Genomic DNA, 14,843 nt, shown 5'->3' with positions numbered 1-14,843 from the left:
TTTGTTTTTCTAAGAATAATCTTACAACATGTGATCTAGGTTCTATCTCTTCCTAGCTCCTGCACATCATTCCTTTGGTTTCACTCATTTGCTTACACTCGTTTGCCTTCTTCCTCTGTCTACAGACAGGCTTGAATCTCTAAAGAAATGCTCTTTGGTCCTGCCTTCCCTTCAAGCCTCTCCTCACTGCCCAACAGCCCCTGCTGGTAAACAGAATAACCACTATTTGAATACCTACTGTGTGCCAGACCCATTTAGCTTTAGTGTTTCTATTTTCACAACAAATGTGGAGGGTATTGTCCCTGTTAAACAGGTGAGGAAACTGACACTTAGGGCTGGGCCACCTGCCCAAGGACACAAAGCTCATCAAATAACAGGCATTATTCACTCAACCACGTCTGGCTCTAAAACCCATACTGCTCCTAATCACAAAAATGCTGCTTTATATATTAATAGATTATGTTCCTATTACGAGCCAGAGCATTACTTCAATTTTACAAATGAATAGAGGTCGAGCGAGGTTAAATAACTTTCTTAAGGTTATAAAGCCATGATGTAGCACGAATGAGATTAAAATGCAGCTGGCCTGACCCCCAAACCCAGGCATTGTCCGTGTCTCCTGCTACACTACGGATTCTGCACTCAAAACTACCTTAACAGCTCTGGCAGAAGTGACCGACTTGCCAAATCCAGTGGCCTCATTTAAATTTTCCTGTGTTCGATTTTTCTGTGGTTTAACACTACTAACTTCCTCACTCTTGAAATTATTCACTTGGTTTCCATAACACTGTTGTGGCTCTATCTACTAAGCTCTTTTACCATCTTCTATCTGATCCTTCTTACAACTTGCCTGCACTTCTCAAAGTCTAGTACATCTCTTGCTGTCCTTTCCCCCCTCATACTTCGTAAAAAAAAAATAGTTGCCTTTCCTTTCCAGAATTTGCTTTTACTTGTCTCATATAGTCTGGCCTGCTCCCTTTTGTCCCAGTAGCACTCATAAATTCCCACTCTCGTGCAGTCATAGAGGCTCCTTGATCAAATAAAATTTGGGCCCTGGAGTCCAAATGATAATGTAATCATAAGCAGGTGGGTAAGGAGGCTGCCCCCATTAGGCTGGTTTTGAAATGGTTTGTTTCAAGTCTGGCTTTCATTGTGGAGACCAGTTTTTCTATCAAATGCACTGTTGGAGTAGATGCTTTAGCTTTTTACTGTTAATCAGCTTTACTTAAGCAAAGCCTACTTACTACATAGAGAATGCTATCACTAAATGAGCAGACATTTCATTCAGAAGAGACTATCCACCGTTTCTAATGGTGGCTGGTTCTTTGAGCAGTTATCAGAAATGGAAGTGGAGATACTGCAAGAGATAATTTTAGTAGATGAGGCTACCTTTTTTTCAGTACGGCAACAATGTTATTTGTTCTTGACTGGAAATTTGTTAACAAAGCAGAAGTTATTTTTTTTTTAGTTGAAATGTAAATTTAGTCCAACAATTTCAGCATCATGGCTATACCCTGGAAAAAGTACTTTGCTTAAACCACTGAACAAAATTCAGGAACACATTAAAGGCAGAGTTAAGGCAGGTGCTAAGATTCTAATCTTGAAAGGGCCAAGAGCAGCCTTGTTACTAGTCCTACTCCTATTTTAAGCTGGTCTCCTGAGGTTAAAGAATCTAGCTCACCTATCCAGTTGAGTGTAAAGGTCTGCTGCCCTGAAGGCATTCAGTAATTGCATATTCAACGAGGTAATAGTTTTGTCCAAGGACAGTCTTGTTAATAGTAGTATAAAACATAAAGTTATAGTAATTATCAATTATTCATCTTCACAGGTTAATTGTCAACCCTCTTCACCCAACTTTCCCCCCCACTGTTTCAAGATCTTTCTTAAACTTATGAATCCTTGAGAGTCAGATTTTTGAAGCCCAAAGTGAATGAAGCTGTCTACCATTTCCTGATTAACTCTTAAAACAGTCCTGCATTCCTGCAAATAGCAGAAGTTATTTTTAGGATTGAAATAATGACCTCACTTTCCCAGGCATGTAGCTTCAGCTGTTCTGACCACGGGCAGTTCAGGAATGTCAAACATTCACAAATGAACTCATGTGAATCTCTGCATAAATAAACACAGTACTTCAATGAGGACTGTGTGATAAAAAGAAACTATATACAAAAAAACCCAAAACAAACCAACAAAAACCATATTGTGTTTCCAACACTTTGAAATACAATACAAAAAATCGGCCTTTTTGGTAGAAGCATTCCATAGAAACTTTGGGGCTAAAATTGTTTTAAAAATTAGGACAAATTAAAATTACACTCAGTGGCCTGGTCTAACTTTAAATGACAAGAAGTTATGTACAAAAGATTAGAACAGATATGGGGTGATGTTGGCAGGTATGTTAAACTTTAGGATTTAAAGCTACCAAAGCTATCATATACATGTAAATTTTACAGGAAATTATTTTTAAAATTGGAAGGCAAAGTGCAGGAAACTCAATAAAGGCAGTTAAAATTGGATTTCTTTAAAAAGGGGGAAGAATGAATAGTAGAGGAGTAGGATTGTTAGGAAAACTGGCAGGAGTAAGGGGGAGGTCTAACAACCATATTATTTTCTAGGATTTGCCTCACTACCACTCTTTCTTTATTTTTGGCTGCGCCTCACGCGCGTCTTGTGGGATCTTAGTTCCCTGACCAGGGATTGAACCCAGGCCCTTGGCAATGAAAGTGCAGGCGGAGTCCTAACTACTGGACCGCCAGGGATTTCCCACTACCTTTCTTTAGAAGTTACAACCAAGGGCTTCCCTAGTGGCGCAGTGGTTAAGAATCCACCTGCCAATGCAGGAGATACGGGTTCAAGCCCTGGTCGGGGAAGATCCCACATGCTGCGGGGCAGCTAAGCCTGTGCCCCACAACTCCTGAGCCTGTGCTCTAGAGCCTTCGAGCCATAGCTACTGAAGCCCGTGTGCCTAGAGCCCATGCTCTGCAACAAGAGAAGCCACTGCAATGAGAAGCCCACGCACAGCAACGAAGACCCAACGCAGGCAAAAATAAATAAATAATTAATTACAACCAAGACCAACAAAGCCAATTTGGGTAAATAAAGAAATTTTAAACAAGTAAGTTTCTATTATAAAGTTTAATTACGGTTCAGAAAAAATTGAGTGAATAACTTTCTCTGAAAAAATATATCGACTCTTTGTAGACTGCAGTTATTGGGGGAGGGGAAGGTAGGGGTAAGTTAAACTGCCCTATTTTCTATTCTGAAAATGACAAAAAGTCCCATTTCCAGTCTGATTATAGAGATGCATGTGCCCCAAATGGTTGAGAATAAATACAACAAGAAAGGCAAAAGCTGTAAAGCTAAGGGCATGCAATTAGGCTCTAAGAGAAAGTCTCAGAAATACCCAAAGTAGCAACAAGGAAAGTTTGGCTGGAATTTGAAGTTCTTTTCAGTCATCTTTGTCTTTTGCTCCATGTTTAAGGATGCGTGTGAACTCAATGTAATTGAAATTCCCCTTTTTGTCGATAGGTGCTTCTCTGTACAGCTCGTCCACTTCCTCATCTGTAAACCGATCTCCCATTGTGGTCAGCAGCTCTCGCAGGTAATCCTCCTGAATGGTGCCTAAAGAGAAAAGAACCAGGGATCAGAAGACACACTACTCTGAGGAGTAATTGCAAGGGGCATCTACACTTGACTAAGCATGGGCTATATGTTAAGAACTAGAAGCATGCAAATGTATGAAATATGAGGTCCTGACATGCTGCAGTCAGCAGACAGCTGCCTAGAAAATGCCCTGTTGCTTAGTGACATTAACCTGCTCTGCTCTACTGACCTCACCCGACATCCATCTCCTGATCTCAGTAACAGTGGCTAAGCCTATGCCTAACCACAAGCCATGAAGTATGATTAAGGAATCTAAGCCTCATGGTTCCTTCAAGTAGCACGGTCACACTTATTCTACGAGTAAATATACTAAAATCATCATAAACGTCAATAAAGTGCTTCAGTGGAAAGAACACTGAAGTCTTGAGGTCCAGTTTTAACAAGCTATGTTACTTCAGGCATTTCACTTTACCTCCTTCTTTTTCTTTATATGTAAAATGATTAAAAAATTTTTTTAAACAAATCTAATTTTAGATTCAGTAACAAATATGTTCAGGCCCAGGATGTGCAAAAACACTGAGTAGATATTTGAGCATTAACTATGTTGCAGACACTGGGATAGGCACTGGGGCTATAGTGGTGAGCTGAGAGGAAGGCTTTCTACTCTGGACTTGTGAAAGCAGGGTTCTCATAAAGCCTGACTGCACATAAGAATCATCCAGGGAGCTCAAAACAAAACAACCCCAGAGGCCACCCTTGATTTATTATCTGTTACTGATATTTTAAAAAGGCTCCCCAAGTAAATCCCATGAGCTATCATGATTGAGACCCACTAATGCAGTGATCCAAAGGTAATAAATGACCGTTCAAGCACAGAAATTTTGAAATTCATAAAGTAAAAAAAGAAAAATCTGACAACTTCCTTGTATGTGAAATGAAGCTAAAACATTGATAATATATTTCCTATGAGTTTAAAGTGTAAGGTCAGTTCACAAAAGAAACTCTAGATTTATGGATTGTTTTTGCTAATTCAATCCTAGATTAAAAAAAAAAAGTTCTCCAAATCTTAAGACTTTTAGCTTGTAGAAATAAATCCTCATCTCCAGCCAAGTCATTCAACTATCATGTAAAATCATCATCGACTATGTGCAAGGGACTGTGGTAGGAGCTGGGAGGGGTTACAAAGATGGGAATGGAATGCTGGTGAAGACACAGCTATTATCCTGGGAGCAGGGAGAGACTGTGATGATTAGAAATAAGCACACGGGCTTCCCTGGTGGCGCAGTGGTTGAGTCCACCTGCCGATGCAGGGGACACGGGTTCGTGCCCCGGTCCAGGAAGATCCCACATGCCGCGGAGCGGCTGGGCCCGTGAGCCATGGCCGCTGAGCCTGAGCATCCAGAGCCTGTGCTCTGCAACGGGAGAGGCCACAACAGTAAGAGGCCCGCGTACAGCAAAAAAAAAAAAAGAAATAAGCACACAACTAAAGTAGAAGCTCAGGTGGAGTATGTGCCAGTAGAGACGTACATAAAATACTTTGGAGGGGGAAAGGGAGAACTTTTAAGTTTTCCCAGAGGTCAGGAGAAAATAGTATGAAAACACAGGTAAGGCTCTATAAAGAATGTGACCATTGAGATGACTTTGAAGAATAAATAAGACACTTTACTCTTTTATGGTTTTATTCCCTTCCACTAAAAAAGTAATACCCATTGACTGTAAAAAATTCAATCAATACACAAATGTTTTTAGCAGGAAAAAGGTCTCTTCTGCCTGCCCCTTCCCTACCCCTTCCAGAAATAACTGTTCAGAGTCTTGATTTCAAGGGGAAGGAGGAAGGAGGTGGTATAAGGAGGAAAGGCAGAGGCAGAAATGGTGGAGGTAAGTCAGGGCAACAACGCATGGAGGAGTCTGGAAGGTTGTTAGGAAGAGTTGAGGGTGGTCTACTTGAACAGGCCAAATGAGGCCCTATCGTGCAGAGTCTTGAAAGCCAGAGTGGGGAGACTATGCTTCCATGCCCAAACTATGCTTGGACTGTGTAACCAGAGGGTGTGCCTTCCTTCTCAAAAACTTGCTATGTGAGTTACCCCCTTATCGGGCATGTATTTAGTTAACCTTTTGGGTGTCTTTGAGAGTTCACTCTATGCAGGCAGTAAGCTACTATCTCATTTCCTCATTTAATCCTCACAACAACCCTGAGGTAGGTAATATTACTGTCCATCTTACAAATAAGAAAACAGAGGCTTAGAGAAGTTAAGTAACTCGCCTGAAATCACACAGCTATTATGCAGAATAGGATTATGAAACCGGGGCACCTGATTCCAGAGGGAGAGGTTAGATACCAGATCTAAACACTCTCCGAGCTGAGAGGTACCTGATAAACAAACATAGGATTGTACTGGTATCACCGCCTACAGCAATTTAAACTTTTTCCAAGATTGCTCCAGTAAAAGATATTGGTTTGACACACATTTATTGAGTGTCTGACCCTTGTGGAATTATTCTAGTAAAGGAGGAACATAAGTTTCCTAAAGAAGTTTCAAATATACCTATTAAATTGTAAATTAAATATTTAAGGGCAGAGGCAGAGAAGTGAGTGACTAACAAGCCATAGGCAAAACCTGTCCCCCCAAACCTCAGGTATGGTATAAACCTGAGGGTATTATATGTCATCATATTTCAAGTTATTATATATTTTAGTTGCCATAACCAAAAATTAAATCACTTGGTAATTAAAGGTTACCTCAGACTTACCAGTTGCTTCTTCATCAAAGCAAGCAAAAGCGTTTCTGATGACATCTTCTGGATCGGTGCCATTTAACTTTTCACCAAACATTGTGAGAAACATGGTAAAATTTATGGGACCTGGAGCCTCATTCATCATGGCATCCAGATACTCATCAGTTGGATTTTTCCCTAAACAAAAAAGAGGGTCATAATTTTAAGAGGGTGATAATTACACCACAAAACGCATCAACAATTCATCATGGTAAACATTTGGACAAGAAAGACGGTCATTTAAACAGTTTGCTATTTGCATTCAAGATAGCAAAACTATTCGGAAAAAAGTCTTCTCAATGAATAGGATCCGTATTAAGAGTCTGGAGACTGTGTGCTGTTCCACTGGATGTCAGGAGGAATAACACTGCTCTCACAATCAAGATCAGTGTTTGCAGTGCATGCACGTACACGGCTGGCCCCCAGCCTAACCCTGAAACTTGGCCAGAAATCTGCAGGTGTTCCGGGGACCATGCTTTGGGAAACAATGCTCCAGACTTCGAATCTTAGTGAACTGTAACATCATTAGATTGGCTTCACAAAGCTTCATTAGATTGGCTTAAGAAATAAATATAAAAGGTGTTATAGAAATTCTATTTGATTTATTAATGTTAAAACTGATCATTACCCAGGGAGGCAAGCATATCATGCAAGTCTTCCTTGTCGATGAAACCATCTCTGTTCTGATCGATCATGTTGAAGGCCTCCTTGAACTCCTGAATCTGTGACTGGTCAAACATGGCAAACACATTGGAGGTTGCGCGCTGGGGGCGCTTCTTGGTGGTCTTGGTCTTTGCTCTTTTGCTCGACATGGTGGCGGTTAAATCCTAACAAATAAGGGAAATACAAGAAATAACAAAAAGTAAACTGAACCAACCTTCCTGATACGTTTGAGCCACTTAGAGATGTGTCTAAAGACTATTCCACAGGATAGTATCACTTGGCAAAAATCTCTCTCAACTAATCAATACCATTATGCAGAGAATCAATCTACAAAAAGAAAAACCAGACTCATGCTTTGAGTTCACTCATCCTTAGTAGTTGTGACGAAACTACGACCAACATTAATTCAAAGCTCAGAGCATTATCAACAAGATTTCCTGTCCCCAGTACTACTGGACAGCTGATTAAGGACCAATAACCCATCTACTAGCTTAATAACAATACAGAAAACAAGAAACAAAAAATGTTGGGTTCCGTACATCAGTGCTATGGAGTACTGAGGGACACTAACTCATCTTCAACAGGTCTATCCTTCTGCAGCCCTAGCTGAAACCAGCCTCCCATTCTAAGGTGGACAGAAAGAAGGAAGGAGGATTAACTGATGGGACAGGTCTTCATCTCCTAATCTTGCTGCCAAATACCATTCTTCCACTCGCAACTAACATTTCTTATCGCACCCTCACTCCTGGAATCAAAGTACTTCAGGAAAGATATCTGTTAAAAGGCTAACTGAAAAAGTATAGAAAACTCCAAAGGTAATTCATCAATAATTAAGTTCTGTAAATATTTCCACTCTATCCTAACCAATTTGTTGCACAGAGCTAAGCTAAATCACTTGAAGTGACTAAGTCCTCGAAACAAAAACCAGAGCACAATAAAAATTTTTAAAGCACTTTAGTTTTTAAAAAGTTTTAGAAAGCATTTTAAGAGGTACAGAAACTACCTTTGCTCTCTAATCTAAATTTATTCCTGTAAAATTTAAGTTAAAAATAATGTTTAATAATACCTAAGATGAAGAGGTAATTTTCCTTTCAACACAATCTTTAATACTATAAAAGTTTGAAGTTAAAAATCCCACAGTCATCAGATAATAAAATTTTACCATACCATCTTTCAGAGCTGAGGTGGCAATGGCAGTCTGCAAAACCTCTAACACACAAGACTAAGACACTGTATTCAGTTATATTCTTTGAAGCAGGTCTAAAATAGGCACTACTGATTTCACTCTCTGACCAGGACAACAATTTTAAAGCTTACGTTCTGAAAACAACATTTAACTATGATGTAGCAAAACACTATGCCCTTACTCTAAAAATAAGTCTGTGGATTGCAAAGAATGAAGTACTACCTAGATGTCAGTACTGCAAAGTGACTTTAGAACACAACGCTCCACGAGTTTAAAAACTTATTACTTACATTCTTTCCTTGATTACACCACATCAGCCAGGCTAAATTCAATTATGGAAATAATTAGAAAAGCTCTGACTCTGCCTCAGATTTTCTTTCTTTTAAGCTAAATCTGTTCTCAGATTTTAGAAGGAAATTCCACAAAGGAGAGTCACAAATTCCAGTCCATTAAATATAGCACTCCTAGGATACACTGGAATGTGTTGCTGGTAAGATATACTCTACGTGACATAGCAGTTATGATATATACTCTTCCCTAGTTTCCAAGTTTCCTTTAATCACCCTTTTATGAATGCATATTTTCACTCTGTAATACTTCTGGACGCAGTAAATCCCACTATTATCTAAACTATATGGAACTGTAATGTCCCCCTCTATTCTAAATGCAGTTTTAAAAACTACAAGGAGTTATAACATATATGTATTATTCTTCCATCTCTTAAATGGACTCCAGGACTTGGGTTAGCGGTTGAGACCCAATGAGTGGCATATATTTACCAGTCCACGTCTCTTTAATATTTTAGGTATGCCCTGTCTTTGCAAAACAAAGCACATCTTTAAAAACAGTCTGTTTTGTCTGACTACATTATATTCCCCTAATGACGCACAAATGTCAGTTATTTTAAAAACAAAGAAACTGATGAAAATTATAGGTCAAATGGTTGATACAACTGATTTTTTTAATCTACAAAACCTCACAGGGCTTCCCTGGTGGCGCAGCAGTTAAGAATCCACCTGCCAATGCAGGGGACATGGGTTTGAGCCCTGGTCTGAGAAGATCCCACATGCCATGGAGCAACTAAGCCCGTGCGCCACAACTACTGATCCTGCACTCTAGAGCCCATGAGCCACAACTACTGAAGCCTGTTCACCTAGAGCCTGTGCTCTGCAACGAGAAGCCACCGCAATGAGAAGCCCGCACACCATGACGAAGAGTAGCCCCCGCTGGCCACAACTAGAGAAAGCCCGCGCACAGCAACGAAGACCTAACACAGCCAAAAATAAATAAATAAAATTATAAAATACAAAACAAAAAAACTCATAATACTCAATTTGGTGCGGGTCCTCTATACACCTTTTTAAAACTTAGTTTGGATTATAAAGTAACACACACCCACTTCTTGAATTTTGATGTATTTCCTATTTAGCCTTTTTACAGTTGCTTTTTTTTTTAAAATAAATACATTTATTATTTTTGCCAGTGTTGGGTCTTCATTGCTGCGCACGGGCTTTCTCTAGTTGCGGTGAGTGGGGGCTACTCTTCATTGGGTTGAGTGGCTTCTCATCGCGGTGGCTTCTCTTTGTTGCGAAGCCCAGGCTCTAGGTGCGTGGGCTTCAGTAGTTGTGGCATGAGGGCTCAGTAGTTGTGGCCCGTGGGCTCTAGTGTGCAGGCTCAGTAGTTCTGGTGCACAGGCTTAGCTGCTCCACAGCCATGTGAGATCTTCCGGGATCAGGGCTCGAACCCGTGTCTCCTGCACTGGCAGGTGGATTCTTAACCACTGTGCCACCAGGGAAGTCCCCTATTTAGCCTTTTTAAAATCATGCATTCTTTCAATTTGTAAATGCATTCTAACATAGTTTTTAAACATTATAAAGGTTTTTTGGGAGTCAGAACTGACAGTGGTCTCACAGAATTTTTCTTTATCTCATTCGATACTTAACCATCAACCTTTAATATGATCAGCAGAATTACATTCATGTGCATTAAATGTCATGAGTGCTGATTATTATTTAAGAATTAAGAAATGTAACGTAGGTGTGCTATCTTCAAGGAGCTTAAAATATAGTTGGAGAGGCAACTTTAAAGAAATGAGATGATTGGTTCAACTTATGAAATGAGTCACATAGTTTTCATTCCAGGAGTATGGCTCTCAAGTTAAAACAATGCGTAACAAAAATGAAAAATAACTCAAAGGTGGTACATGATTATCAAATATTGTGAGTTCAGAAAAGATCTTTGTTTCTAAAAGATTTGGGCGGGGGGAGAAGACTGAAAAATCCTAAAAGCTACAAGACATCCTTAGAATTAAGAGACTTAAATGTTAGTCTTAGTTCTAACAAATTAGGGTAGTTAATTCTACCAGAAACTGGTAGTATACCATTGGGCAAGTTACTACATGGGCCTTTACTTTTTCAAGGAGGTTGGATTCTGATCTGTGAGTTTATCTCCCACCAGAAACCCAGATCCTTATAGTGACAGGGAGTTCAGCTTTGCAGTCAGTTATTTCAAAATAAGGAAAGGGTGTTTTTTATTTTCCCCTACCAAACTGAAAGTATGGGTGGAATAAACACTGGCAGAGAGGGAGCCAAATGAGGAACAGAGCTATGATCTGAAGGAGAAGATCACTGATGACAGATACTGTCATTGTCCTCCTTGCTATGATTCTAGTATGCTGTCCACTTTTACCCTCCCCAAACGAGTCAACCTGTAACCCTCTGCATGTAACAAGCCTTCAGCAAACACACAACTCTCATAAACTAGGGCAAAATAAAATTGAAAATATTTTATTCATCAATGTAACTATTCTTTATTTAGGGTGGGAAGATTGCCATGAAGGCACCTGAGATTTCCGAGTTATGTCCTCACTCATCCTAAGTTATAGTCTAGAGTCTATTTTTTTTTTTTTTTTTTTTTTTTTTGCGCGGTACATGGGACTCTCACTGTTGTGGCCTCTCCCGTTGCAGAGCACAGGCTCCGGATGCGCAGGCTCAGTGGCCATGGCTCACGGGCCCAGCCACTCCGCGGCATGTGGGATCTTCCCGGACCGGGGCACGAACCTGCGTCCCCTGCATTGGCAGGCGGACTCTCAACCACTGCGCCACCAGGGAAGCCCCTAGAGTCTATTTTTGAAGCATTTAATTTAAGATCTTTGGTGTGAAGGGCTATATGTTGTATGGAACTTGAAAACCCACAGACTCGCAGAGCCAACTTCTATTAAATATATAGAAGAGATTCAGTCAAGGAGATTCAGTTTACAGACCTGAAGGAGTATAATCTTGTCTTAATCAGGGAAAGGGAGTGTTGGTGGTAATGAATTTCTAGATTTATCCTTTTAGCTTGATCAAATAGGCAGAGAATCATTCAGGGTTATGACAAAAGGAGGGATACAAACTATGTAAGGAAGATGTTAGACTAGATTAAGTGATGGGGGAAATGGAAAATAAAGATCCTCAAAGAGGCTTTCCCCACACATCAAGGGCAACCAGAAGATTTTTCAGAATTTCTAGATACTTTGGTTTCATTTATAAAATGGGATTAATCCATACCAATATTACATTAGATTACTCTTGTTAGAATCCTATAGTACAGCATTTGTAGTGGTAATAAATGGAAACTAATCCTAAGACTTTTTCTACAGAACTAACACTCAAATTGATAGTATTCTGGAAATATGATTATATTCTTTAAGGAAAAACTCCCATTTTAGAAAACACTTCTTAATGTGAGAGCACGTAGTATCTGCTTACCAAATCTACCGTCTCATTTAATCAATGCACTTCTTTTTTCAAAGCTAAGTATATGTAATTTTGGGGGGCTAACCACGTCTTTTTAAAAGTACATTTTCAGGCTGGTGCTTCCGTTCCAACTAAAACAAGTTTTCAATTCCTACGCAAACTTCCGGTAGAAGGTAGGATTAGTTCCCTTAGACTGCCACACCCAAAAAGTTCTCGGCACTTGACAAAGGCAATTCTTTGTCGTGGTTCACTTGCCAGTAAAGCGTCACTTTTTTAAATAAAAAGCTTTTTCTGGTTAAGTTTTATCAAAAGGCTTCCAGAACATGAAACAAATAGCAGTAATCTTAGGAAATATTCACTTTCTTCACCTTTAGATATAAAACTTTTTGCACTTAAGTTAAAATCTCAACCTAACGCTTATTTCTGTTCCAAAGTTCTGTAAAGAACTGATACACTCTTTGATAAACCTATTCAACTACTTTAAAAGGAAAACACTTTGGGAAATTGACTTAACCCCGAGTTTCCATCCAAGAGTAAGACGGTATTGTATTTTGGAGTTTTTCTGGAGCCGCAAACTAAACCCCGAACTCCTCTTTGTCCAAATATCACTTAAAAATAAAACTCTAATTACAAAAGTGGACACCGAGCCGAGGAAGTTGCTAATTTGAGGTGGTTATTCCCACTAAACGTAGCCACACAGCTGCAACAACAGCTGCAGCGCCGGGGTGGGGGGTGAGGGGGGCGAACTGGGCTACAGTTTTTGCGCAAACTCTCTTGAATCGGGCAAGTTTACGTTATAAACTAAACTTAGTCCCAGAGTCAGCTCCGCTGGGCTCGGGTTTCGCAGGCCTGCTGTCGCTCAAGCTCGCGGCGCCAGCAGAGTAAGCCACACTTCCCGAGCTCCTACTTTGGGCAAAGGAGCGAAGTCGGCGTCTGGGCCGCTTCCGGCCGCGGCCTTCGATGTTGGAGCTGGCACTGGGGCTCGAAACCCGGGAATCGGCTGGTACACCTGCCCAGGTGCGCTCCCGGCGCCGGGGAAGCGCCACTGCCCCCCCCAAGCCGTCCCGAGGGGATGCGCCCCGAAATGGGCCTCACGCACCCGACCGCGAGCACCACTCACCCTGCTCAGCCGCGAGAACCCGAACGCTTCAAGGAACCCCTCGCTGCCCTGACTGCCGCTACAAACTCCCTTCCACTCCCAGAGACGCTGCAAACAACACTTCCGGCCTCCGCTTAGCGGACCGGAAGGAAGCGAGTCACCATTCTCTGCTAACAGTGTGAGCCTGGCTTAATGGAAGGGCGACGGAGCGGGGGAGTTGCCGGTGTGCTCAAAGGGCGCAGTTTTGACCAAGTGCATGGGAAGGACGTGTAAAGCGGAAAACTTAGAACGTAGAAGAAGGTGTAATGGTTCTCCGGGTCTGATGACTGAGTTTTCCTTTTTTTTAATACCTCTTCTTACAATGTAAGCTTTTCTTCCCCCCTTTCCTCTTGGCAAATGGTTGACTCTGTCCTGTGGGTTTGCCCCTCCGCACATTCCAGGGCCCGGCCAGGGGCGGGGCCCAACAGCCCAAGTCCTTGTAGGGAAATCGCGGAGAGGGCTTCGCGGCCCACGTGACTGGCCTTCGCCCCGCCTCAGAAAGCCCCGCCCCTGCCGCCGAGCAGTCGTGCGCCTGCGCTTGTGGCTCACCTCAGGATGACGCAGGAGGTTTGGAGGTCCTCCTGCAGGTACCCGAGCGGCCCGCGTATACCGAGAGGAGGCCTTTGGGCAAAAGATTTGATCTCTGTGTACCGTGTTATTTTATGAAGAGTCCCGCCCCTCCCCACAGAAGCAAACATTGTTTAGTCCCGAGGGCCCTCAGACAAGAAGCCACTATTTATTCGTCCCAGAAGGATTTCCTCAGGCCACGGGCGGCCGAAGACCTCCTCCCTATTCAAAAACGTTCGCGGTTTTGTTTCCCACCAGAGCCCCTCAGACCCCATGAAGAAGATAGCCTGACTGCGTCCGGCTCGAAAGGAAGACGTGTGACCAGCAGCGAGAGCTTCCTAACTTCGCCCCCGCCTCTGACTGTGGTTCGGGCGTGCGCGCCTGGTGGAAAGGGGGCCAGAAAGTGGGGCCTATTGTGCTCTGCTCTCCTTGCCCCGGGCCGCTTCAGTCAGTGCGTCTTGTTAAAGGAAAGCCCTCCCCGATTATCTTCCTGCGTCCAGACTCCGGCCCCTTGGAGGAAGGGGTGGGCTGGGCCCGATGCCACTCCAGGGTCATCCTGGCCCCGGGGTCACGTGCCTGGTCTGGCTCACGTGGCCGGAACAGTTCTGAGGTTTGGGGTCGCCCTCGAAAGCTGCCCTCACTCGAGTCACCCTGCTGCTGACAAGGAAGATAAAAGCTGCAGGATAGTATACTCGAAATACGAATAAGCTACACTTTCAAGGACCTCAGGAGCATTTCGTCTCTTAACCAATAATATATTGGAGCATTTGGAAGGTAAAGGCTGCAGGATAATATACTCGAAATACGAATAAGCTACACCTTCAAGGACCTCAGGAGCATTTCGTCTTTTAACCAATAATATATTCCCAAGTTCACTTGGAGGTAAAGTCACTGAAAAATAAACAACTGCCCTAATTCTACAGCGTGAGTGAAACGAAGATGATTAGTTTACCAAACAGCCTTGGTAGTGAGAATCACTTGGGGGACTAGTTAAAAATACATAATATTGGGGGGCCTCATCTCCAGCCCGCTGAATCAGAGTCTTGCAGGGCGGGTCCTGGGAAGCCATCAGTTTAACAGGGGTCCTACGTGAGTCTTATCACCAAAGGTGGGGACACAGAGCGAGGACAGTTTAGGGTCTAAGACTCGGCAGTGAGGGCACAAACTCCAGGTG

The 14,843-nt window shown here is 42.2% G+C and overlaps 1 protein-coding gene across 1 annotated transcript; it reads right to left on the bottom strand.

Moving 5' to 3' along the window:
• Positions 1-3,116: 3,116 nt before the first annotated feature.
• On the bottom strand, positions 3,117-13,235 carry LOC112409044 (myosin regulatory light polypeptide 9). Its single transcript, XM_024758940.1, has 4 exons — positions 13,085-13,235; positions 7,007-7,205; positions 6,355-6,516; positions 3,117-3,621 (listed from the first exon to the last, which is right to left on the bottom strand). Exons 2-4 carry the CDS (start codon positions 7,188-7,190, stop codon positions 3,449-3,451), a joined length of 519 nt encoding a protein of 172 aa, XP_024614708.1. The 5' UTR covers positions 7,191-7,205; positions 13,085-13,235; the 3' UTR covers positions 3,117-3,448.
• Between the last annotated feature and the right edge of the window lie 1,608 nt (positions 13,236-14,843).

This window comes from Neophocaena asiaeorientalis, unplaced genomic scaffold, assembly GCF_003031525.2.
Source record: "Neophocaena asiaeorientalis asiaeorientalis breed wild unplaced genomic scaffold, Neophocaena_asiaeorientalis_V1.1 scaffold669, whole genome shotgun sequence".
NCBI lineage: Eukaryota > Metazoa > Chordata > Mammalia > Artiodactyla > Phocoenidae > Neophocaena > Neophocaena asiaeorientalis.
This window is presented reverse-complemented; position numbering and strand designations above follow the sequence as displayed.